Raw genomic sequence first — 25,333 nt, 5'->3', positions numbered from 1 at the left:
AGGGTATAAAGGTCAGTTGGCATCATCCCAATTTGTTCATTTCAACCTCTCTTTTCTTTGCTTTTCTAGTACTTGCTGGCTTGCCCATTTTCCTTTATTTCTCTTTTTGTTTTTTTAATCATCACCCTTTCTTTCTCTCATATCTCACATCCCACAATTCCACCTCTTTTTTCTTTTCTTTCTTTTTTCCTTTTTTTTCTTTTAATAAAAAAAAATGATTCGATCGAACCCTATGTAGGTTGTCTACGTATCACGACGCCGCATGAATCATATCTTTGCGTAGTTCAGGAAGATCGGAAATAAAGTAAACAAACTAACGTTCTCATTTTCTTTTTTTCTTTTTTTTTTACCTTAATGACTAATCCGATGAGAAAAGAGAAATAAAAGAAGCAAAATCCTTTTTTTTTTAATTTTCTAGACTTAATGTTCTATAACCTATTCTAAACTCAAGCTTAACGGATTTTTTTTCTTTTTCTTTTCTTTTTGGAAACAAATATTCTATTGAGGAAAAATCATAGAAAAGAAAGATATATTTTTTTTGACTCCCTTTTTTTTCTGAATTTTCATTTGATATCCCTGAAGAAAAACTTCGTAACGAGAAATGAAAAAGATAAAAACTATTTTTGGATTTCAATTTTTAATTACCTAAAGGAAAAATTTTAAAATAAACAGAAGATATGGTATGTTATTTCTTCTATGTACGATGTCCTAAAGTTCTTGTAAAATAAAAAAGATTTTTTTTTTCATTTTTCATTAATTCCCCAAAGAAGAACCTCAAAAGAAAATCTTTTGGATTTTTGGAATTAATACCTTAAAGAAAACCTTTTAAAGAGGTACTAAAAGAAAATTCTCTTCTTTTTTGGATTTTTAGTCTTAATATACTAAGGGAAATATAAAAACAATTATTTTAAGTTCTAGGTATTAATTGCCTAAAGGAAAAGACACCTCAATTGATTTTTTTTTCAATTTCTAGGAGTAGTATTTCTAGAGAAAATTCCAACGGAAATATAAAAACGCAAAATATATTTTTTGGATTTTGATTCATAATACATTTTCAAATACAAAAAGGGAAATAATAACAAAATACTCACAAGCTTAACTAGACTATGACAGACTCAAGAAAATAAACTAAATGACTGTATACTACTATACAGGACTAGAAAGTAAAACATGAACAATAGACTCAAAAATATAAAATGGCTCCTCGAGCAGCTCCTGAATGCAGTGATCCTAGGGTATCTGTCATGCTCAAACTCTGGTAAGTAAATCCTCACCTATATAAGAAAACTTAAACCAACACTATGTGAGACAATAACATTCCCTACTAGACAAATGCAAGACATAATTTAGGCTATTTTTGCAAAATGGCTTATTTGGCCAAAAGGTGGCTAGAAGTGCAAAATTTGGCTAGGACCCCGCAAAGCCAAGAACCTAAGATTTACTAGGAAGACCGGACCCTATGTGAGTTGCCTACGTATCACGCCCCGAAAGACGAGAATCAGGTATGCGTAGTTCGGGCAGATTGGATACGAGCGAGAATAAATAAAACAACTAATTTAGAGAAAATATATTTTTTTTTTGAAAAATCATGAAACATGTAAATTCTTTTGGATTTTCTTTTTCCTCTTTTTTTTTTTTTGATTTTCGGATTTTTGAAAAATGATGAAAAAGTACAAAATTTTTTGAATTTTTCAAGCTCTTTTTTTTCTTAACAAAATGCAACAGAAAACATAATTGGGCCCCACTCGCTTTATCTTCACACTTCACCCTCTCTTTTTCTTTTTTTTTTCTTTCTTCTTTCTTTTTTCATTGTTTTTTTTCATTTCTTCATTTACCCTCAGCTATCATTGGTCCGCCAAATGACCCTTTTACCCTTGAATAAATGCAACATGTAGCACATAAGATGCATCAGGATGGTCTTTTATTTTTTTGGGGTATACCTGTCCTAGACGGACCCAACCCCTGTGTTGAGTCCCCTAAGTCAAGTGCACATGATGCAAACAAGCGTTCCTACTAGGGATTCGACATGAGGCTATGTTATACTAGGTTTAAAAATATGGGTTTATTTGTTCTAGACCTAGCTTACCCGAGCGGACAGCTCAAGCCGAGGGGAGGCAGCGTACCGGGAATACAGAAGTTTCACCGGCTTTGCAACTTGTCCGAACCTCGTTCTAAAATTTGGGATATGACTCTAACAGAAGAGAAGTCACACGAAGTGCACACTTCTCCATGATTTAGAAGACTCAGAGAGAGGAAGGGTTTCGTAGCAGTTTATATACAGTTCAGATAATATCAAAGCAGTAAAAGCAACATTTAGCATATTAGGCTCAAACATGCAATAAAATCAGATAATAAATATAGCCAAATATAACAATTATTCTAAGCTCGAATTCTTGAATCCTGAACCAGAGATTCTGGGTTCGATCCCCAGCAGAGTCGCCAGAGCTGTCACCTCCTTTTTACCTACACCCCCTAGAAGGATGTATATAAGGGAGTTTTCCAATTTAAGTGATAATCGAAACGGGATTATTTATTTATTAAAAATTTAGAGTCGCCACTTGGAATAATTTTATGGTGTCCCAAGTCACCGGTTCAAATCCCGAATCGAGGAAAAGATTGACTCTATATTATAGTTCGCGAACCAGAAATCCGGGTAAGGAATTCTGTTAATCCGGGAGAAGGTGTTAGGCATTCCCGAGTTTCGTGGTTCTAGCACGGTCGCTCAACTGTTATAATTGGCCTATTATCTGATTTTAAAACACTTTTAATCCTATGTGCATTTTTAACTTTTGAAAAACCACTTTTACTTATTTAAAGAATTAATTCAAGGTCACTTAAAACATATCGCAAGCTACACCACATGAAATGCACCCGTGGTTCACGACACGCTCTATTTAACCTTGTTGGAAATTAAAACCGGGTCACATGAAATGCACCCCCGGATTTTAACATGCTTATTTCGTTATTATTATCCAAAATTATGGCAGGGTCACATGAAATGCACACCCGAATTTTAGGAAATTAATTTAAAAGCAGGCAACTAAGACGTTCTATCAATTTTCCGAACTTCTCATTTCTGCCATTTCGCATTAGCTCGACCTAAATCTATCTATCTCATAAATATACACAACAGGATTCCCAACCCCTAATACAACACTTAAACAAAGAACTCGGGATATTGAAGTGAATAAACAGACTAATGAAAGTAGCTCACCACAATTAAGATGAATGTAGTATTTACGAAACAGTAAACAAAGCCTATCAAGATTGCATTAGATGCATTTCTGGGAAAACCTTAACAAGAAGCTAAACAGAACATACTTCTTCAAAGTATTCATACCAGCAACTCCAAATTCATGTCATCAAGACCATGTATATGAAATTAAAGGGAGATAGCAATTAACAATAGTGAAGACTTCATAAACAAAGCATCGTAAATAACAGAAACAGAACATGTAAATGAAAGAATCGAAGCTTAGACCTTAAACCGGAAACAGAAAACAACGATCGCAAATCGAACCTCGACGAACTCAAACCAACCTCAGCTCAGACAAAACTCCATCTGGCCACTAGCGAACGCACAAGCTAGACCCACGGCAAGGAGTGTGAATCCCGCCATTGTTTCTGTTCGTCCGTTTCCTCTATGTGTATTAGATATGAGAAACTTAGTTCATTTTCGCTCCGGTTCCCTCCCTATGTATACGTGCTCGATCTGGACTGGAAGGGGAAATGATGCGACTATTTTGTTGGTGTTGGCTGGTCGTTTGTGAGGTGAAGCTTCGCCGGAGATGGTAGCTTCGCGGTGAACGGAGGCCCAGCAACAACAACTGTTTGTTTGGTGTCTCTAATAGCTAAAGAAGAAGACGTTGGGGGGTGTGAAGGAGACGACGAAGTCATGGGGGTGGGTCGTTGGTCTCTTCTGTTCAATGGCTGAAGCTTTTTCTTAAAGGCGGCTGGTTCTCGTTTCTCATGAAGAAGAAGAAAGCATTGGATTTTTTTAGTTGTCTCAATTTTGTTCTTGCGTCATTTTTTTTGCTTTTGAGTTGTAGGAATTGAAAACTTATGGTAGGGTTTCTATAATTGGGTATTTTATATAGAAGTGGGAAAGGATGATGACCATTGGATTAGAAGGAAATAGATGGCTAGGATTAAATTTTGCACTTAAATGGGCTAATAGGTTGGGAAGAATGGTCTATGGGTAATTGGGTTGGACCATGTCTTTTTGTGTTTCAATATTGGGCTAAGAAGACTCCAAAAATTATTAATTAAAACTATAGCTAAATTCCCTTAATATAAGATAATTATACTACATGATGCAAAAATAAATTCTAATTAATTAGACTAAACTATATTAAAACATGAAACTATTACATATATTTTTTTTTCTATTTTTCAAGATTATATAAAGATAAAATTAAAGTACTATTTTTGTATATTTTTTTATTTAAATTTATGAAAGATACGTAAGCTAAATTTTTTTTTTTGTAATTTTCCATTTTCATGACGAAAATAAAGTAAAGAAGTCAAAAATAGTTGAAATAGCTATATTGGGCCTAAATTAAATATTTACATGCTAAAATATGAAAAATCTTGGGGAGAGTCAAAAATCACATGTCTACAGTCACCATGCCTATACGTTGTACTCAACAAGGAACAAATAGCAAATAGGACACAACTCCTAATCCCTCAAGCTAAGGTTAGACCAAACACTTACCTCGATGTCACGAACGCAATTCAAGCCTCAGCTATAGCTTTACCCCTTGATTCCACCGCCAATTTGCTCGTATCTAGTCACAAATTACTTAATTACATCAATAAACGCTAAATAAATCAATTTGAATGCATGAAAATGAGTTTTCCAAAGTTTACCCAAAAGGTCAAAAATCGCGCCCGGGCCCACATGGTCAAAACCCAAGGTTCGAACCAAAACCCGATTATCCATTCCCCCACGAGCTCAAATATGTAATTTGTTTTGAAATCGGACCTCAAATCGAGGTCCAAATCCCCAATTTTTGGAAAACCTAGGTTCTACCCAAAACACCCAGTTTTCCCCATGAAAATCTTTGATTTTAAGTTGAAATCATGTTAAAAGATGTTAATAATTGAAGAAAACTAGTTAAAAATGACTTACAATTGATTTGGAGAAGAATGAATCCTTGAAAAATCGCCTAAGTGTGTTTATGTTTGAGGGAATATGAAAAATGGGTTTTAAAATTGGTTAAGTATAAAAGTTGCAGGTTGCAGGTATGGGAATTGCGAACCCCGACCCCTGATAAGTCGGGAAATGCGAAACATATTTGCGAAACTATTGTCGCATTTGCGACTTCGCATTTGCGAAGAAGACATCGCATTTGCAAAGAAGACATCGCATTTGCGATCCCTGGCCAATAGGCAAACCTTCGCATTTGCGAAGAAAACCTCACATTTGCGAGCCAAGGCAGGCCTGGGCTGGTTTCGCAATTGCGATCCAGCCATGCGAAGCCTGCAGGCCTCTCTATACCAGCAAAATTTTTCTGCAATTTCTAAGTTCAAAATGTAATCCGTGGCCTATCCAAAACTCACCCAACCCCTCGGGGCTCCAAACCAAATATACACACAACCACAAAAATATCATACGAACTTATTCGTGTAATAAAATAACCTCAATAATAACGAATTAAACCTCAAAATGATAGAATTTTCTCAAACTTCCTAAAACATCAACTTTAGCAATTTAGGTCTGAATCACGTCAAATAACATCCGTTTTTCACCAAATTTTACAGGAATGTCTTAAATCATATATAAGACCTATACCGGGTGCCAGAACCAAAATACGGTCCCGATACCATCATGTTCTAATCAAATTTCATTTCAAATTTCTTTAAACAATTCCAGAAAATAATTTCCTTTAAAAATCCATTTTTCGGGCTTGTGTTACAACCCATATCCACACTCGTTAGTTCATGCCATATATTAGTTAACATAAATCCAAGAAGGAATTAACTTTGAGATGATAAGAAGTTAATCCTATTGGTCTTAAGTGATACAAGGGTGTATAAGGGTGATTAACAGGTATTAAAATTTAAACGAATCAAGGATGTTGTAACTCGTATTTTCAGGTAAACCTAGAGGTTCTTAATAAACTCAAGAGGTCATGTATTAAGGTATTTGAATCATATAATATCCGTATCATAAGTCTTTAAGTCAAACAAGTTATGAAACAAAAGTCGACAAACATTGTCGCAACTTAGGTTCATAATTTTACTTAAACATTAGGTTAAATGTTTTTACGCTTTTCTCCTAATTTGCAAGGAATTACGGGGTGATCTACCCACAAAATTAAAGATCTATGAGTCTAGTTTCCAACGCATTAAACCGTTTGTCAATACAATCTCGGAGTATAGAGATATTCATATTTTCGCAAGCCTGCGCAGATTGGTAGATGACAAGTAGGTGCATCACCTACTTGCCAAAATGATAGGACAAAATTAAAAGCCTTAAGTCAGACAAGAGAGGACTTTTAAGGGGTTATGAACTCAGTTATTTCATCCATTTTTCAGACCCTCAAAACCAAAGTTAACCCCTGCAACTCCTCCCCAAAAATCCTACACAAACCCTAATCGACTTTCCCTCTCTTTCAAGTTCTATTTGAAGGTAAAACCTAGAGTTTGAAGAACCAAGGGAAGGGCTGAGTTATCCAACAAGTAAGGTAAGTTACTTCCATCTTTCATACATTTTTCTCTGCTGTGAATTCATGTTAATTCGTTTTATACATGTAAGAACTCATGGGACGGTGATCGGAAGCCGTGAGTTCGAGTTATTCACTTGTAGCAGACTGTTTTGTGGACTATTTTGTGTTGTTATTGGGCTGCGTGTTTTACTACTATTTTGTGGAGTTTTGGAGGTGGAAGGGTGTGGAGAAACACCATATATATGTAGGGTTGTGGGCTGATAGTTATTCGTAACATTTCCGGGTCATTTGACACGACTACGGTGGCCGTCGTATGTATGATGTAATTAGGTTGTGCGTGGACTGTTTTGGGAGGCTCAATATGTTTATTATTGATGTTGTTTGGGCTGTTTGGTGATTGTTTTGAATGGTGTGAAGTCATATATATAGGGGAGGTGTTGTCCGTTTCAACGTAAAATAGGTTGTGGTCGATACATAATAGTTATGACGCATAAATGATAATGATAGTATCGTTTCTCCTATTGTAGACTAAGGAGTTATGACAATTGCATAGGTTGTGATTGGGGTAGTATATACAAGGTATGTGAGGCTATCCCTTTTCTTCTTTTGCACGACTCCGATTGTACATAATGTAATAAACGAGCTTCCAAAGATACTCTACTCTTAGAAGCTAGCAGTACTTACATTGCTTTCCCTCTTATGGAATGATTGATGTTAATGTTGCTTCTCTTATTCTTATGTTATCAATGTTGTTGGTACTTCCTGATTCTTATAAGGTTCGTAATGAAGAGTTAGTCCTAATAACGTGTACAGAGGATACCGACTTTACGTCACTCCGAAAGGTTTAGAATGCGATTCCATGAGTCGAGCATGCATTATATATATGTATCTATTTTACTCTACTGAGCCGCGCTATAGTCGGCCGGGTACGGCACCTATTGTGCAACCACTGATCAGTTGGGTTTTACCGAGTTCCACATGGCCGGGTACGATTCTACCGAGCCTTATGACGGCCGGGTACGTTTTTACCGAGCCCATTATGGCTGGGTACGATATGATGATGCCTACAAAGGCGTATGTTTTAAAAGTTTATGTATACATACATATGTATCATGCATTTCATGTCAGTAGCCCTCAGAGGTACTCAAATGTTCCAGGTTGTATATTCTCTATCCCTACTAACATTACTGTTCGTATTTATGGTTCCCTGCCTTACATACTCAGTACTTTATTCGTACTGACGTCCTTTTGTTTGTGGACGCTGCATGTCGTGCTGCAGGCCCTAATAGACAGGCAGGTGCAACTCCCCCACCACAGTAGGTTATCCAGTTCAGCAGTGATTGGCGAGATCCCTTCTCCGGACTTGCCGTGGTCTTGGTATGTATTTTTGTTATAGACATTATGGGTATGTCGGGGCCCTATTCCGGCTATGTTGCAGCACTTATGTTCATTTAGAGGCTCATAGACAAGTGTCGACTCATGTATAGTTTGGTATGCCTTGTCGGCTGGTTTTTGTTGTATAGTCTTTCATGGTAGCGTGGTAGCTCGTACCTTATATGTAGTTTCTTGATTGTCTGGTCATCCCCTGCTATGTATGTTCATGCCATGATATTTTATTGTTAGTTGTCCATGATCCATGTCTACCATTTATATTGATCTCGTCAACCCTAAAAGATAATAAAAAAAAGTTAGATAAAATGTACGTTGGTACTCGGCAAGTATGGTCGGGTGCTAGTCATGGCCCTCCAGTTTGGGACGTGACAGCTTGGGACCTCGGAATCGACTCCGGACATACGCCCAAATCCCATATTTTCCTACGGACCCTCCGGGATCGTCAAACCACGGGTCTGAGTCCATTTACCCAAAATATTGACCGAAGTCAAATTAGCTCATTTTACAGTCAAAATTTATCATTTTCACAGATTTTCACATCTAGGCTTTCCGGTTAAGCGTCCGGACTGTGCACGCAAATCGAAGTGATGCTAAAAGAGGTTTTTAAGGCCTCAGAACACAGAATTTCGTTTTAAAACAAGTGATGACCTTTTGGGTCATCACATATTATCATAGTTTCATATGGCTTTTAATTAATTTACCACCTTATTTAGTATTATTATCCATTACTATCCTTTAATATAATATAGATAAATTTGGAAATTTTTTAATCTTAAAATAAATATCTATTTTATTTTAAAAATATTGCTTGGATTCTTAAGTTCTTTAAATTTATCAATAGTATTTTTATGTATTTTGTTTCACTTTATTTTATTTTCTAAACTAATTCTTAGCATAAATATTCTCACACTATTTTTAAGTTCTTATTTTATCTGTTAGACATAAGTTGTGTGGTATTATCCACAATATCATCTTTCTTATCATAATAGATAAATAACAACTTTCTCATCTCAAATTTAAATAAGTTTTATCATTTTTTTTATGATGAAAGTTTTGATTAATTTCTCTCTGTTTAATCCTTATTTTTGCTATTCTATTATTCAATACATAATATTATTACATTGTTATGTGGCTTTCATTAGCTTGTTTAATTTAATATCTATTTCTACCACACTCATTTTATTATTAATCATAAAACTTAATTTCTTATTTGTTTGAACACATTATATCTAATGATAATATTTTCACTATCATTTAATTTCTCCATGTACTATTTCTAAAAATAATAAAATTATGAAATGAAAGAAAGAAAGCAGATCAAGTGGTTAGTTAATAATTATATTTGGAAAGCTATCAAAATTTATTTAGTATAGGAATGTGAGTCAATTTTAATTGATTTCTACCATAAATTAAATCTGATGAAATCTAATATGTTTTAATCCTTATTAAATTTGTCTAAAAATCTATTTAGATTATGTCTTAAAAATACTAAGTAGAAATATTTCTATTTAGATTATTTCTCCATGTACTATTTCTAAGTGACATTTTCTGAATATAATATAATATAATATAATATAATATAATATAATATAATATAATATAATATAATATAATATAATATAATATAATATAATATAATATAATATAATATAATATAATATAATATAATATAATATAATATAATATAATATAATATAATATATATATATATAATATTTAAGTTTTTTCTTATCTTATAAATAACTTTATACTTTATGTAAGATCTTATTTTACTGCTTGAATTTTTTTAATTTTTGAAGTCAATAAATCTTTAATATCTTAAGTAAGTTTTATTTTATATTTAAACTTACTTCAAAGTATAAATAGTCATAGGTTATCTCAATTTACGTCTTTCTATATTTTTTATTTTTTTCTATTTTAGTTTTTTAATTAATTTTTTACCTCCATATTTCTAGCTAATTTAGAAGAAAATCTATGAGTGGATCAATATATATATAAAGAGAGAGAGAGATTAGATTTGTCTAAGATATATTTAGATTATGTATAAGATTCATTAAACTACTTCTTTTAATTATGTTTCTATTTATAATTTATAATAATTAATGTTGTCCTACAATTGTCAAGTGGCTTTATTTTAGCTTGCCACTTGGCTTAACCACAATGCATACTACCCTCCTTTTAATATAATATAGATTAGCTAATATAGATATATAGATTTAGATTCTAATTATTTCTTTTCCTTTTTTTTTTGGTTCTTTTGTTTTTGTTTCTAGCATTGCATGTATAAATCGTGTCAATTGTTACAATATTTTAATTAAAAATTAAGATTTTCCAAATCAAATACATATCATAAAAACTACTATTTGTTTGAATTATAAAATACAATTAAAAGGGTACAAAACAAGTCAGCAATAGTAATAATCTTATTCAGTTTGAATAAATTTCTAAACTTCCAAAGGGGACCGTATTATGCTAGTCAGAATTAGTTGTGATTAATTTATGAGGTACAAATGTATATATTAACAGAAATTAAATCGTTTGTCTTTACTACGTTACCCTTATTAACCTAAAAAATGCGGAACCCGCCGTCTCTTTCCTCCCCACGTCGCCGGCGGTCTTTTCTCAGTTCCTGACCAACGCCATGAGCAAGCATAGACTTGGACTACACCATTGGTTGTGCTTCTCCTATCTCTCTAGAACAATAAAGAGACGTTTTACTGCTTGCCATTTACCTAGTGAAGCAATATCATGTGATGTTCCCACATCCTCCCCAATTAATAATCACAAGACCTTGTGTTTTTCACTTGTAGAGCAGTTAATACTTCGCGGGTTATTCGGTTTAGCTCAGAAAGTGATTCAGAGAATCATCAAGCAATCCTCATCAGTCTCTGAAGCTATCTCAGCCGTTGAATTCTCCATTTCTCGCGGTATCGAGCCTGATGCAACTAGCTATAGTTTTCTCATTCGACAACTCGTGGCATCTGGTGAAACCCAAATGGCTGAAGATATTTATGTATATTGCATTTTGAAGAGAGGTATTGAACCGAAAGACCAGTCTTTATTGAATTCAATGGCCATTTGTTATTGTAATTTGGGTAAATTAGAGGAAGCAAAATTGCTTTTTGATAAACTATTGGATATGAAATTGAGGCCTTGTAGTAGCACGTGTAATGCGCTTATTAAGGGATTTTGTGGCCAACATAGCATCTTGGATGGGTTTGATGTTTTTGTAGTGGCTGTTGATGCAGGAGTATCACTAAGTTTCAGTTGTTACAATAGGTTAGTGGATGGCTTGTGCCATCGGGGGTTCTTAGATGAGGCACTCTATGTGTTTGATGTAATGTGTGAGAGAGGGGTGACACCCAATGTTCATTTGTTTAAGACATTGGTTCTTTCGTTGTGTAAGAGGGGTCGAGTCGAGGAAGCTGAGTTGTTGAGCATGGATATGGAGTCTTATGGTTTTGTTCTGGATAAAATCATGTACACAACTCTTATTAACGGGTATTCGAAGAACAAGAAAATGAAAATGGCTATGAGGGTGTTTCTTAGAATGCTTAAGTTGGGATGTGCACCGGATAAGTATACTTACAACACGCTGATGCACGGGTTTTTTAACTTGGGCATGTTGGACAAGGGTTGGGTGCTACATCAGCAGATGGCTGAATTTGGATTAGAACCTGATGCAGTAAGTTACCAAATCATGATTGGCAAGTATTGCAAGGATCATAAAGTTGATTGTGCGTTGATGCTGTTAAATAACATGATTCAGTGCAACGTTGCTCCCAGTGTGCACTCTTATACTGCTTTAATTGCTGCGCTTTGTAAAGAGAATCGGTTAGCAGAAGTAGATGTCTTGTACAATAAGATGTTGGATAATGGATTGGTTCCTGACCATGTTTTGTTTTTTACCTTGGTCAACAATCATCCAAGAGGGTCAGAGATTACTCTAGCATGCACATTTTTGCGGGCAATTGCCAAAAATGGTTGTGGTATTGACCTTTCTAACATCCCTAGCACTATCAGTCAAAAAGTTACTACAGATATCATGTCTGATATTGATCATCTCTTGGGAGAAATTGTGGCAAGAAACTTATCTCTGGCCAATGTTGCTTTCAATATATACATGGTTGCTTTATGTTTAGGAGGAAAACTTGATTCTGCTCTTCTTTGCATGGACAAGATGGCAAGCCTTTCTCTTCAGCCTTCACTGTCAGCTTATAACTCTATGATCAAGTGCCTTTACCAAAACGGACTACTTGAGGATGCCAAATCCTTTGTTGAAGTTATGCAAGATCAAGGTCAAGTTCCAAATCAAACAACATTCTTGATTATGGTGAATGAATACTGCAAACAAGGTGACATACAATCAGCATTTGAAGTTCTGGACCAAATGGAAGAGAGTGGATTGAAGCCTAGTGTTGCGATATATGACTCCATCATTGGGTGTTTGGGCAGACAAAAGAGAATAGATGAGGCCCTTGAAGTTTTCCGGAGAATGCTCGAGGCTAGAATTTATCCTGATGAAACTATGTTTGTGACAATGATTAATGCTCTATCAATAAATGGACGAGCTATTCAGGCCCATGAGCTCTTCGACAAAATGTTGGAAGATGGAGTTCAACCAAGCCACTATGCTTATACTGCTCTTATACATGGGTTAGTTAAGAAGAACATGATTGAAAAGGGCTGTGTATACCTTGATCGAATGATAGAAGAGGGTTTCATGCCAAATACTGTTCTTTATACTTCTCTAATAAAACAATTTTTAAGGAAAAGAGAGTTTGAATTTGCATTTAAGTTGGTTGATTTGATGGAAAGAAGTGAAATTGAGCAAGACCTGGTAACCTATATTACTTTGGTCAGTGGCGTCTCTAGAAATATTAGGTCACTTCATGGGAAGCGGCTTGTTCCGCAGAAACAGTATGAAAAATCCAAGGAAATGTTGTTTCGTCTACTTCATCAGAGTGCTATGTTTTCTAGGGAAAAATGTTTGAAAATCTCAATTAGCTCTCAGGAACAAATTAAATTTCTTGCACTTAGGCTGATAAACAAAGTGAAGAACACTCCCCTAATGCCAAATTTGTACTTGTATAATGGCATAATTTCAGGGTTTTGCTGGGCAGAGAAGACGCAGGATGCATATAAGCAACTGGATATGATGCAAAGTGAGGGCGTCCAACCGAATCAAGTTACTTTTACTATTCTAATTGATGGGCATTTCCGAAGTGGCGAAATTGATCTTGCTGTTAGTCTCTTCAACAGAATGAATGCACAGGGTTGTTCTCCTGATAAAATTGTGTATAACACTTTAATAAGAGGTCTATGCAAGCATGGAAGGCTCATTGATGCTCTTTCGATCTCATACACAATGCTCAAAAAAGGATTTGCCCCTTCTAAGGCATCATATGAGAATCTTCTCACTTCTCTTTGTGCTAGTAATTGGAGTGTTCATGCACTGAAGATATGTGAAGATATGCTAGCCCATAAATATGTCCCTTGTGGCCATAATCTTAAATTGTTAATTTGTATGCTAGATGAAGAAAATAAGTCGCATGAAGCTCGTCTTATGAATGATTTGCTCCTTAACAAAAGAAGATTTATGGTGTACACAAGCTAGAGGTTGGTTATGCAATCTCTCTGATATTGCTGGGCTTCATCCCCTTACTGATGCGTCTGCATGAGCAGGATATGGACTTTTCTGTGGAGCTATACCTTCTAGCTTGAGTACCCTCAGAACTCCCTTTGGTAAACTGTTTTAAGCCACTGGCTACGTGTATGTCTTAACTCTTATTTTTGTTTGATGTTTCTAAGTAGTCTGGTATTCTCTGGATTCTGACGTTGAGTTGTTGATGACTTGGTGGTTCTCAGGTGTGCATAATCCTATTTGAAATGCATTCTTAGCAGAACTCGGGAGCTAATCTACGTGATTATGCTCCATAGCCAGCCACTCTACTAAGAGGATTCTATACCATGCCTTGTTTAAATTCTTGGTACCTTCTTGTTCCAGCTCAAAAGGAACTGTGCGGTTGTTCTTGGCAAGGCCCATTTCATTCCTCCTATTTAATTGGTTATTGAACACGTGTAAGTTTCTGTACTTGATGTTTTGCTCTTCGTTCAATAGAAGAACACGTGTTAAGAAGTTGCCATTCGTGTCACTAAATAGCTCCCTCCCGTTCGTCCATCAAACAAATGCAGAGATTGGGACTGGAATGTTCCATTCCCATTTTCTTCCTTGTGATAGTAAATTTAGCCGTTTCTCTTTCCTTTTTCTTCTATTTCTCAATTTGGATCTATTTGCTTTTTCTATTTCTTAATTTTTCTTCTCGGAATTTGTCGTAACTTCCTAGATTTGATGCTTGCATTTGGAGGTAATTAGTTCTCTTCTTACCTTTTTCATCTTCCTATTTTTCTGCTTCTCTGAAGTTTGATGTGCTTGGGTTCCTTCTATATTAGTTATGTTGCCTTTTCGCACTACTGGCAAGTGTTTCATGGTTTTTTTCTTCTTTTAATTTATTATTACTTAGATTTTAGTTTTACGTTCTCTAATTTTCTTCCTTTCATCGTTCTCTTCTTTTACTTTTGCCTCTTCAGCCATGACCCTGTTGTTGCTTTGCTTCCATTAGCTCTTATTTGGTGTGCTTAATAGTTGGATGTAACAGCGCTTGGGTAGCATACTATACAGATGGAGATAAGATGGAGCTTAAATGTTGGAAGCGCCAAATGATGCTCTGTTGTTTAATGGAAATCATTGCATGCATATGAATAAAACTGGATGCTTCGAGAATGGTGAGGGGTCATTTTACAGATGCTCAGAATGTTTTTGATTTATTTACATGATGTCTCATATCTATTTTAGTGATAGTTTGATTGATAGTATTGGTTGGAATGTTGTAAAAGGGTACACCGACGATCATAGTAAAAGGGGTCACAACTGATGTTAAATTAATTTTGGAGAAAGAAATATCAAAGAATTATACTGATCAGTCCACAAAGTGTTTGATAACATGTCCCTTAAGAAAATTGTATTATCTGTTGCATTTTTGTTCTTCTGAACATTCTTATAAGTCTTATTGAAATTCTGTGATGTTGTTTATATTCTACAGTTGATTTACATGGCAACCCCAAAAGGTTCTTTAAAAAGAAGGTTATCTATGTATAGAGCATTTAGTGGATTACAAAGTAGATACAACAGTTTCAAAAGTTCATCTTTGAGTAATAATAATGACAAAGATGATGAAGTTATATTGGTGAATTCAGTACAACAAGAAGGATCTGAAGGTCAGTATCAAACTATGTTTCTTATGTCATCTGAAAATGGTGGAGAATATGAAATGGTTTTCTTTAGAAGATTGGATGAGGAATTTAATAAAGTGTTAACTTTTTACAAGAAAAAAGTAGGGGAAGTTAAGGATGAAGCTGATGAGTTGAGTAAACAAATGGATGCACTTATTGCTCTAAGAATTATGGTTGATAAACCTTCAATTGAAATGGAAAGTTCCCAAGTCAATGATCCTATTCATTTTAGAAGTCCAAGTAAGTCCAATCTTAGCTGCTGCTGGTACTTGCTTTGTTTCTACATCCCATGATTTGCCATTTTATTTGTTTGAATTTTTGATTTTACACTACCGGAAACAGTCTCTCCGCCTTTTTAAAGGTAGGGATAAGGTCCGCCTACACACTACCCTCCCAGACCTCACTTGTGGCACTACACTAAGTTTGTTATTGTGTTGTTGTAATTCTTGATTTTACACTACCGGAAACAGCCTCTAAGCCTTTATAAAGGTAGGTACAAGGTCTGCGTACACACTACCCTCTCCAGACCCCACTTGTGGAAATACGCTGTGTGTTGTTGTTGTTGTTGTAATTCTTGATTTTACACAAATATAGGTAGGTTACATATGGAGGCAATTCAAGAAGTAGAGCTGACAAGTGAAGAAAGTCTGGAAAAGGAAGCAACATCAGAGAGAAGAGATACAGCAAAGATGAATGAATTTAGGCCTGCTCCACTAGAGATCTTGGATCATGTAAGAATCAATGTTGAACCCGAAACACCTGTTTCGAATTTAAGAAAAGTTATCAGGACTTCAAATTCGAACTTATCGTTCAGCAGAGAAGAGCTCAGAAAAGCTGAAGAACAAATAAGAAAGGCTTTTGTTGAGTTTTAACAAAAGCTTCGACTTCTAAAAAGCTACTGGTAATGGCGCATTTTTTCGCCTGCATAAATGAGGAATTTAGTATTGTTTGTCTTCAACTCAACTCATATTTAACTACTTAATGTGCCAGTTTCTTAAATATGTTGGCATTTTCCAAGATCATGAAGAAGTATGATAAGGTACTACATTGAAGATTTGGCAATAGAAAGTACTCGTATAAAGTTTGGCCTTTTTAACCTTGCAATTTATTGATACAGGTAACCTCAAGGAAAGCTTCTAAATCATACCTAGAGATGGTTGATAAATCTTATCTTGGTAGCTCGGATGAGGTATATTTCTTTCAGTTTCAGAAACTGTTTTCCTTTCAGTTGAAACTGTAGTTTGAACTTCTCATTGATCTTTGCTATCATAGGTTTCTAAGCTCATAGAAAGAGTCGAGGCCACATTCATAAAGCATTTTGTCAATGGAAATCAAAGGAAAGGAATGAAAACTTTAAGACCGCAAGCTAAAAGAGAAACACATAGAGTAACATTTTTCATGGGTAAGCATGCATCCTTATTAGCATTAACTGAGTTCATTGCATTCAGTTCGAACTATGTAATACATATGCAAATCAACAATGTTCAGTTTTAGTAACTGATATACTTTTCACCTATAGGTTTGTTCTCTGGCTGCTCAATTGCATTAGTGGCAGCTATTGTTGTATCGATACGTGCAGGAAACCTTCTAGAGCACAAGGGTCGTGGGCAGTAGATGGATAACATATTTTCACTCTACAGGTGAACTAACCATCTGTCTTTTACAAAATCGTATTGATTCTTTCCGTGTCTTTCTACATTAAGCGAAATCATGTTTTAAGCAATACATATGAGTAATAAAGTCGTATCGTTTCAGCCTATTCGGATTCATTGTCCTCCATATGCTCATGTACGCGGGGAACATATACTACTGGAGGCGTTTTCGGGTCAATTATCCCTTCATATTTGGCTTTAAGCAAGGAACATAACTAGGTTACAGACAAGTTCTTCTCCTTGCTTCTGGTCTTGCAGTACTTGCATTAGCTGCAGCATAGGCCAACCTGGATATGGAGATGGATCCAAAAACAAGAAGTTTTGGGACAGTAACTGAGCTAATACCACTTGCCCTGGTGGTTGTAAGTCTAGAAAAAACATTACTTCTTCTTCTACTTTCATTCTATAACTGATCTATACAATATGTTTTCAAAATATTTCATACCCCCTAATGATCTTAATTTTTTTCCTTCAGGTTCTGCTTCTAATAACTTTTTGTCCTCTGAACATCATATATCGTTCAAGTCGTTTCTTCCTTATAAGATGTGCCTGGCACTGTCTATGTGCTCTCCTTTATAAGGTAACAGCAGCTTATTTAATCGATATACAGATTCACGCGCATTAGTAATATCACAGGAAGTACATAGATACTGAAACGTCTTACATCATTTTGTAGGTTACTCTACCAGATTTCTTCTTGGCAGATCAAATTACCAGCCAGGTTTGACACTAATTTTTTTTTTTGTAAATGTGAAACTTCTATATTATACCAAAAGAGGATTCAAGAAGTTGATAATTCAGTCAGTGTAATGTGCAAATTTTTCATTACTTATTTTAGCTCTTGAGAGCATCAGTAGCTTCGCTTATCTTTCTGCTAAATCTTTACAGTAATGTGAAAGATTAAGAAAAGGGTCTCATCTGTATAAAAATGGTGCATTAGGAGTGAAAACAAAAGAGGTAATTTTGAAGGAATTTGAGGGCAGTAGTGGGAAGATTGAGAGGAGAAATGGTGCGAAGATTTATTAAATCGTGCATTTGCTTAATCAATACTTATTTTACAGTGAAAAACAAATCTTTCTACAGTTGGTATGCTCTTGTTTTCAGCGATAAAAGACGGTTTATGTCATCATTGGTGTTACCACTAAACTTCACGAAGATCTAGGGAACTTTCCTGTTAAGTGGTGTGGCGTTCAACAAAGTAGGTGAGAATCATGAAAGCTCAAAGTTTCAATCTTTGCATAGACAAAAAAAACATAATGTGATTTCTTCGCATATTGTCTAAGTCTTGATAGATAGAATTATCCGATATTTTTTGCTAGTAAGAGACAAGCATGTACCCACTGAGTAGTCTCCGGGACCAAACATCACAAGTTGTTATTTGTTGGGACGTGGGGTGCCTTTAATAGCAGTTCAAATAGTTCTCTGCATGAGAGAACAAAACCAGCTAAGACATAGTCCCTTTTAACAAGTTGATTGTTGACCATATTCTCTTATGATGGCTAGACGCCAAATCCTCTATAAAAGACCAATCTTTTCATTTTTTGGATTTGGTAAAACAAATAAAGTCCATTTTTTTCCTCAAGAAAAAGCATAGAGTAATCAATCAGCTTTGATAGAGATGAAATTTGGGAAAGAATATGCATCCCAAATGGTCCATGAATGGCAAGAAGCTTACATGGATTATAATTCTCTTAAGAATGAGTTGAAAAAAATCTTGAAATTCAAAAAGAAGAATGCACCATTACCACAAGTTGCAGTCACCCCAAAAGGCTCTTTAAGGAAAAGGCTATCTATGTACAGAGCATTTAGTGGACTACAAAACAGTTTCAAAAGTTCTCCTAGGAAAAATAATGAAGATGAAGTGACAGTAGTGAATTCAGAAGGTGATTTTGAAACCACTTTCTTTGTGTCTGTGAAGAAGGTGGAGAATATGAGCTGGTTTTCTTTAGGAGATTGGATGATGAATTCAATAAAGTGCTAACCTTTTACCAGGAAAAAGTAAGAGAAGTGAAGGTTGAGGCTGATAAGTTGAGTATACAAATGGAAGCACTTATTGCTCTAAGAATCAAGGTTGATAAGCCTTCAATTGGAATGCACACAGCCCAAGTGATGGATCCTTCAAGCAATGATAATAGTAGTACCTTGTCTCCAGCATCAGTGGATCCTATTCATTTGACTAGTCCAAGTAAGTGCAGATACTTTGGCTACTATGTTCCTGTTCCATCTTTTTTGGAAAATATTGGGGGGAGGGGATTACCCCTTGCTATATTGAGTATCTTTATTTTATCCTTCGTTATATTTAGGGGTGGAGCAAGCATGTTAAATACGGGTTCAGTCGAACCCAATAACTTTGGTCTAAACCACATATTTGTCTTAAAAAATCCTTAGTACAATATATTAATTTAGAATCCAGTAGCTTAAACGAACTATAATCCCAAACCCATAAACTTCAAATTCTGGTTCCGCCTCTGGTTATATTTGGGGTCATTCATACCTTTGTCGCAACAAAACCATTCCGCATTTGCTTTTGAAAAAAATGGAGCTTCAACCTTTTAGTATAATGTAGAGTGACTTTAAACCATAGTCAAAAGTAGATGTCTCAATTTAGACCTTTTTCCCGTGTAGTATTTTGACACTTGAAATCCACTCTTTTTATGCTGGAACTTCGTTAAAGTCAAGGGCAAATACGAGACGGTTTGACATCCCAGCTGTTGCCACTTGCTTTATTGCTCCATCCAATGATTGCCCTTTAATTTGTTCGAATTCTTGTTTAACCCCAATGTAGATAGTCCAGAAATGGAGGCAATTCAAGAAGTTGAGATGAACACTGAAGAAGTTCTGGAAGAGGAAGCAACAACAAGGGAAAAAAATAAAACAAAGATGAGTCCCATGGGTTTTAGGCCTGCTCCACTAGAGATTTTGGACAAATCAATGTTGAATCGGAAACACCTGTTTCGACTTTAAGAAATTGCTGCATGACTTCAAACTCAAAATTATCATTCAGCAAAGAAGAGCTCAGAAAAGCTGAAGAGCAAATGAGAAAGGCTTTTGTTGAGTTTTATCAAAAGCTTCGACTTCTAAAAAGCTAGCGGTAATGGTGCAATTTTTTCTCCCAAATGAGAACTTATAGTTTTGTTTTTGTCTTCAACTCACACTTAAGTATTTTAATGTGCCAGTTTCTTAAATATGTTGGCATTTTCCAAGATCATGAAGAAGTATGATAAGGTACTACTACTACACTGAAGTTATAACTATTTCACAATAGAAAGTACTTTTGCCTTTTAACCTTGCAATTTATTGATACAGATCACCTCAAGGAAAGCTTCTAGATCATACTCGGATATGATTGTAAAATCTTATCTTGGTAGCTCAGATGAGGTAAATTTTCCTTCAGTTTCAAAAGTTGTTTCCCTATCAGCATTATTCCACTTGCAACTATAGTTTTAACGTCGCATTGATCTTTGCTTTTTTAGGTTTCTAAGCTCACAGAAAGAGTGGAGGTCACGTTCATAAATCATTTTGTCAGTGGAAATCGAAGGAAAGGAATGAAAATCTTAAGTCCACAAGCTAAAAGAGAAACGCATAGAGTAACATTTTTCATGGGTAATTATGCATCATTATTAGCATCAACTTCCTCTTCCTATGTAATCAGAGGTCAAAAGGAGGATTTAGGGTGGATTCTGCCAGTTCAACCGAACCATTGTTCAGTTTGAACTATGTAACCATATGCAAAATAAATTTGTAAATGTATAGATATAATTAGATCATACTCATTTGAATCAACTAACTCTAGATCCTTGATCGCCTCTATCAGAGGTTACAAAAAGTTGGCTTAGTGCATCATAACCATAGTTTGAGATATCTGGATTGACCTGTCATCTCACTTTCATCAGAATCATATGTTCATTTTAGTAACTGATATACATTTTACCTGTAGGTTTGTTCTCTGGCTGCTCAATAGCATTAGTGGCAGCTATTGCTGTATCAATACATTTAAGAAACCTTCTAGAGCACAAGGGTCGTGGGCAGTATATGGAAAACGTATTTCCACTGTGCAGGTGAACTGATTAACCATCTGTCTTTTACAAAGTCGTATTGATTCTTTCCCCTTGTGTTTCTACATTAAGTGAAACCATGTTTTAAGCAATACATATGAGTAACAAAATTGTATCGTTGCAGCCTATTCGGATTCATTGTCCTCCATATGCTCATGTACGCGGGGAACATATACTACTGGAGGCGTTTTCGGGTCAATTATCCCTTCATATTTGGCTTCAAGCAAGGAACAGAGCTCAATTACAGACAAGTACTCCTCCTTGCTTCTGGTGTTTCAGTACTTGCATTGGGTGCTGGACTCTTCCACCTGGATATGGACATGGACCCGAAAAAACGAAGTTTTGAGACAGTGACTGAGCTGATCCCACTTGTCCTGGTGTCTGTAAGTCTAGAAAAACATTCTACAACAGATCTATACACAATGTTTCAAGTTACAAACCCCTAATGTTTGTAAATCTTATTTTTCCAGGTTCTGCTTCTAATAACTTTTTGTCCTCTGAACATCATATATCGTTCAAGCCGTTTCTTCCTTATAAGATGTTCCTGGCAGTGTCTATGTGCTCCCCTTTATAAGGTACCAACAGTTTGCGTGAGAGATATAGAGACGCGCATTAATATCACAGGAAGTACATAGATACTAAAGTGTCTCACATCATTTTGTAGGTCACGCTACCAGATTTTTTCTTGGCAGATCAAATTACCAGCCAGGTTTGACTCAAAATTTTTCTTTTTAAATATGAAACTTCTATATTATACCTAAAGAGGATTCAAGAAGTTGATAATTCAGTCAGTGTAATGTGCAAAATTTGCATTACTTATAGGACTATAATGTTCTCTTGCATTTCATTTTCAGGTTCAGGCAATTAGGAGTTTGCAATTCTATGTTTGCTACTATGGGTGGGGCAACTTCAGAACAAGATCAAATAAATGTCAAGAAAGCAGTGTTTATCAAATCTTATACATAGTCGTTGCAATTATTCCCTTTTGGTCTCGGTTCATTCAGGTATTATAATTTTTGCACACAACAAATCATCATATTCCCATTTCCCCACTATATATATCTTGACATTTATTTAATATGGTGCATTGTATGATTTCATGATATATACAGTGCCTTCGCCGCTTATTTGAAGAGAAAGATTCGATGCAGGGGCTTAATAGCCTTAAATATCTCTCAACCATTGTTGCTCTTATAATGAGGACACTTTATGATCAGAAGAGAGGGACCTTTTGGAGAGTAATGTCTGCATCAACTTCAGGAATTACTACAGTTGCAAACACTTACTGGGACATTGTCATAGATTGGGGTCTATTGCAAAGGAATTCAAGAAACCATTGGTTGAGAGACAAACTACTTGTGCCACACAAGATTGTCTACTTTGTTGTCATTGTAAGTGCAGAAACAAGTTATATAATAAAGCTCTTCCGGTGAAAATTAAGTTTTTGATGATTGAACTCTAAATGCAGGTTCTTAACATAATTCTGAGACTAGTATGGATGCAGTTGGTTCTAGATTTTCAAGAACTACCGTTTCTGCACAAGAAAGCAATGGTTGCAATAGTTGCCTGTCTAGAGATCCTTCGTCGAGGCATGTGGAACTTTTTCAGGTGGTAAGCATTATCTATTTGATTTAACATATATTCAATGACAGTGTAAAGAAACTTTTACATTATCAAGTCATTTAAAAGATAACAACAACCAACTGTCCATAATAGTATAGCAGATATTTGATTAGTTAGCCAGCTACTTGTGTATTTATTTGACATCTCGTAAAAGATAGTGTGCTTCTATCTAACAGTAGTTTGCTGTTTTCACTGTTCAGGTTGGAAAATGAGCACTTGAATAACGTTGGGAAATATCGTGCCTCCAAGTCCGTACCACTACCTTTCAACTACGACGAAGATAAGAGTCTATAGCTATGTTTAGCTGATACAAGTGGGCGGCTGCCTTCAGTCCACACGAAGATCTAAGGTAATCCTGCAGGCGTCCGCGGGCCCTGGCGTCTCCCTCTATCCCTTTATCTTGTTTCCTCTACTTATTTCAGAAATAGTGTATCGTTTATTTTCCAGACTTTGTATGTAGTATTCTTAGACCATCCGTGAGATTGTGACACCAGTTCTGGGCAGTCGATGTTCCAACAATTGTATTGGATACATATTTAGATAGTTATTATTTTTCTCCCACTTATTATAAATTCTGCTATCTACATGTTATTGCTTCATAATTGTTAAAGGATATAAAATGGGTAAAAAGGTTAATGGTTCAAAACAGTCGATTTGCCTAGCTTTCATTAGTAGGCGCCATCACGACTCCCGAGGTGGGAAATCTGGGTCGTGACATAAACACTATAGATATCGTTTTGATATGCAACATCTAACACATTCTCGACTTTTATCCTACCTACAGGTTTAGTTTTTATTACAACTCGAAATTATTCCGCCGCAATGGATAAGGAGCATAATATACTTGCCTAACATTATGTGCAATTACGCAAAGATCATAGCGATCATACTCCCTCGTATGATTAACCTCAATTATGTTGTATTGGCTGTGTACTCTTGTACCTCTTGTTGGATTTGGGTCAAACCACTTGCATCTAAAGAGTATCAATTTCTTATATGGCCAACCTGTATATTCTAGCTCTATTATTTCTTTGAGCACACCATAATAATCAATATCTCCAACTTGATTGCCATCGCCACCTTGAACTCACACACCGCTGTTGTTGCTATTTTTATTTTTAGAGCAATCCTCTATATGAAACTTATAACCATTCACTACGTACTTAGATATTGTTGTGACCTGAAGCCCAGGTCCCCAAGATATATCTATCAAAAATTGATTTACACCATTATTTGGATTATTTACCTATATAGTGTTAAAAAAATTCATAAGTTAGCATAACTTACAAATATTATTTACCTACATAGTGTTAGAACATTATCAGGATAAACTTATAAATTGTTTGAACCACGTATCAAATCTCGTATATACAACATCATGGCCAAATTGACCCACAAAGTGACTGTGACACATCAAATATTTTTAGTAGTTGCATCAAGATGTAATCACAGTAAATTTTATATTTTGATAACTAATAAATCGATACTTGAGAAATGGTACAACTTCGGGACAATTTAGCAACACATAAAGTGTAGCTGACTTGTATACCATATCACTCAAACTTCTCTTTCTAACATCCTTAGACACTGGTGGATATAATGGATCATTTACACATTCGACCGTGTGCCTATTGGGCCTATTCCTAGAACATGACATGTTACTCTCAAAATAATATAGGATATAAAATTAAAATTATAAAGATCTTAATATAAAAATTAATTATATACACAATATATGATAAATTAAAAGTCCAAAAAAAAATAAAAAGATGAATAAAATAATAATAAATCTAATTTGGTGTTGATGAATAGTGTTGCACCAAATTTGGTGCAACACTATTCATGCACTGTAATGGTGCAAGATTTGGTATTGCATTGGAGCAAAAAAAATACCAAATTTTATGCCAAATTTAGATTTGGTGCAAAAAATAGTGCACCCTTGGAGATGCCCTAAGACTGCCAATTCTCTCGTGAATCTAGTCCGGACTTAAATGATGTGTTTTCAATAAACGATGAGTTGATTCTGTTACATGAAAGCTAGTGTGACGGTTCCGAGACGGTGCAAGACTAAGTTGCAATAACTATTCTCTTATATTAGAAGCAAGAGTTGCGCTTCATCAGCTGCCTGTGTCATCAACATCGCTGCTTCAGATTCAAAGGATAATCAGGTCTTTTTAGTTAAAATGGGGCACCATTGTTGGCCAAAAAAGGAATGTAACTTTAGATGCAGTACAAGCTTTTGTGTACCTTGACCAAATTACCCATTTGCTTATCTCATCATTCACAACAGCCATAACTTTTTGATGCTCTACGTGGCATGATGAAACTGAAGGGCTTTTTTTTTCTTTTTTCTTTTTATAACTTTTTCTCTTCACTTCTTTTTTCTCTCGGCTTCTTTTTAATGTTAAGATTTTACATTTAGAAATAACAAAGCTACTAATTTATAACATAACAGAGCTTAATCTAATTTATAACTAATAAAGCATGGCATTATTAATTATAACTCTAGCTAGTGATATTGAGTATTTTGGGTAGAACTTAGATTTTTTAAATTTTGGGATTTGGACCTCAATTTGAGGTCCAATTTCAAAATAAATTATATATTTGGGTTCATGGGGGAATGGATAATCGGGTTTTGGTTCGAACC

At 35.3% G+C, this 25,333-nt stretch overlaps 2 protein-coding genes and 1 pseudogene across 5 annotated transcripts; all 3 read left to right on the top strand.

Moving 5' to 3' along the window:
- The first annotated feature begins 10,597 nt into the window (after positions 1-10,597).
- On the top strand, positions 10,598-16,089 carry LOC107785963 (uncharacterized). Of its 4 annotated transcripts, none has more exons than XM_075250466.1 (4): positions 10,598-13,682; positions 13,749-13,808; positions 13,932-14,849; positions 15,951-16,089. In XM_075250466.1, the coding sequence occupies exon 1, from the start codon at positions 10,705-10,707 to the stop codon at positions 13,678-13,680; it is 2,976 nt and encodes a 991-aa protein (XP_075106567.1). In that variant the 5' UTR covers positions 10,598-10,704; the 3' UTR covers positions 13,681-13,682; positions 13,749-13,808; positions 13,932-14,849; positions 15,951-16,089. The 4 variants fall into 4 exon arrangements, with proteins under 4 accessions (XP_075106567.1, XP_075106566.1, XP_075106565.1 ...); XM_075250465.1 differs by having other exon boundaries at positions 13,749-13,836; XM_075250464.1 differs by having other exon boundaries at positions 10,598-13,836; positions 13,932-14,144; positions 14,710-14,849.
- Positions 15,215-16,970, top strand: LOC142161756 (phosphate transporter PHO1 homolog 9-like). The gene is made up of 5 exons (XM_075248571.1): positions 15,215-15,596; positions 15,951-16,087; positions 16,474-16,545; positions 16,629-16,758; positions 16,876-16,970. The coding sequence occupies exons 1-5, from the start codon at positions 15,215-15,217 to the stop codon at positions 16,968-16,970; spliced, it is 816 nt and encodes a 271-aa protein (XP_075104672.1).
- Positions 16,238-23,258, top strand: LOC107797704 (phosphate transporter PHO1 homolog 9-like; annotated as a pseudogene).
- The last annotated feature ends 2,075 nt before the right edge of the window (positions 23,259-25,333 follow it).

Source organism: Nicotiana tabacum, chromosome 3, assembly GCF_000715075.1.
Source record: "Nicotiana tabacum cultivar K326 chromosome 3, ASM71507v2, whole genome shotgun sequence".
NCBI classification, from domain to species: domain Eukaryota; kingdom Viridiplantae; phylum Streptophyta; class Magnoliopsida; order Solanales; family Solanaceae; genus Nicotiana; species Nicotiana tabacum.
This window is presented reverse-complemented; position numbering and strand designations above follow the sequence as displayed.

Bases quoted from the DNA above. Each gene is read 5' to 3' on its own strand.
- LOC142161756 (XM_075248571.1), top strand. From the start codon at position 15,215: ATGTATAGAGCATTTAGTGGATTACAAAGTAGATACAACAGTTTCAAA. The intron at 16,088-16,473 runs GTAAGAATCAAT...TTATTGATACAG, and splicing joins CACTAGAGATCTTGGATCAT to GTAACCTCAAGGAAAGCTTC. The intron at 16,546-16,628 runs GTATATTTCTTT...TTGCTATCATAG, and splicing joins ATCTTGGTAGCTCGGATGAG to GTTTCTAAGCTCATAGAAAG.
- LOC107785963 (XM_075250466.1), top strand. From the start codon at position 10,705: ATGAGCAAGCATAGACTTGGACTACACCATTGGTTGTGCTTCTCCTAT.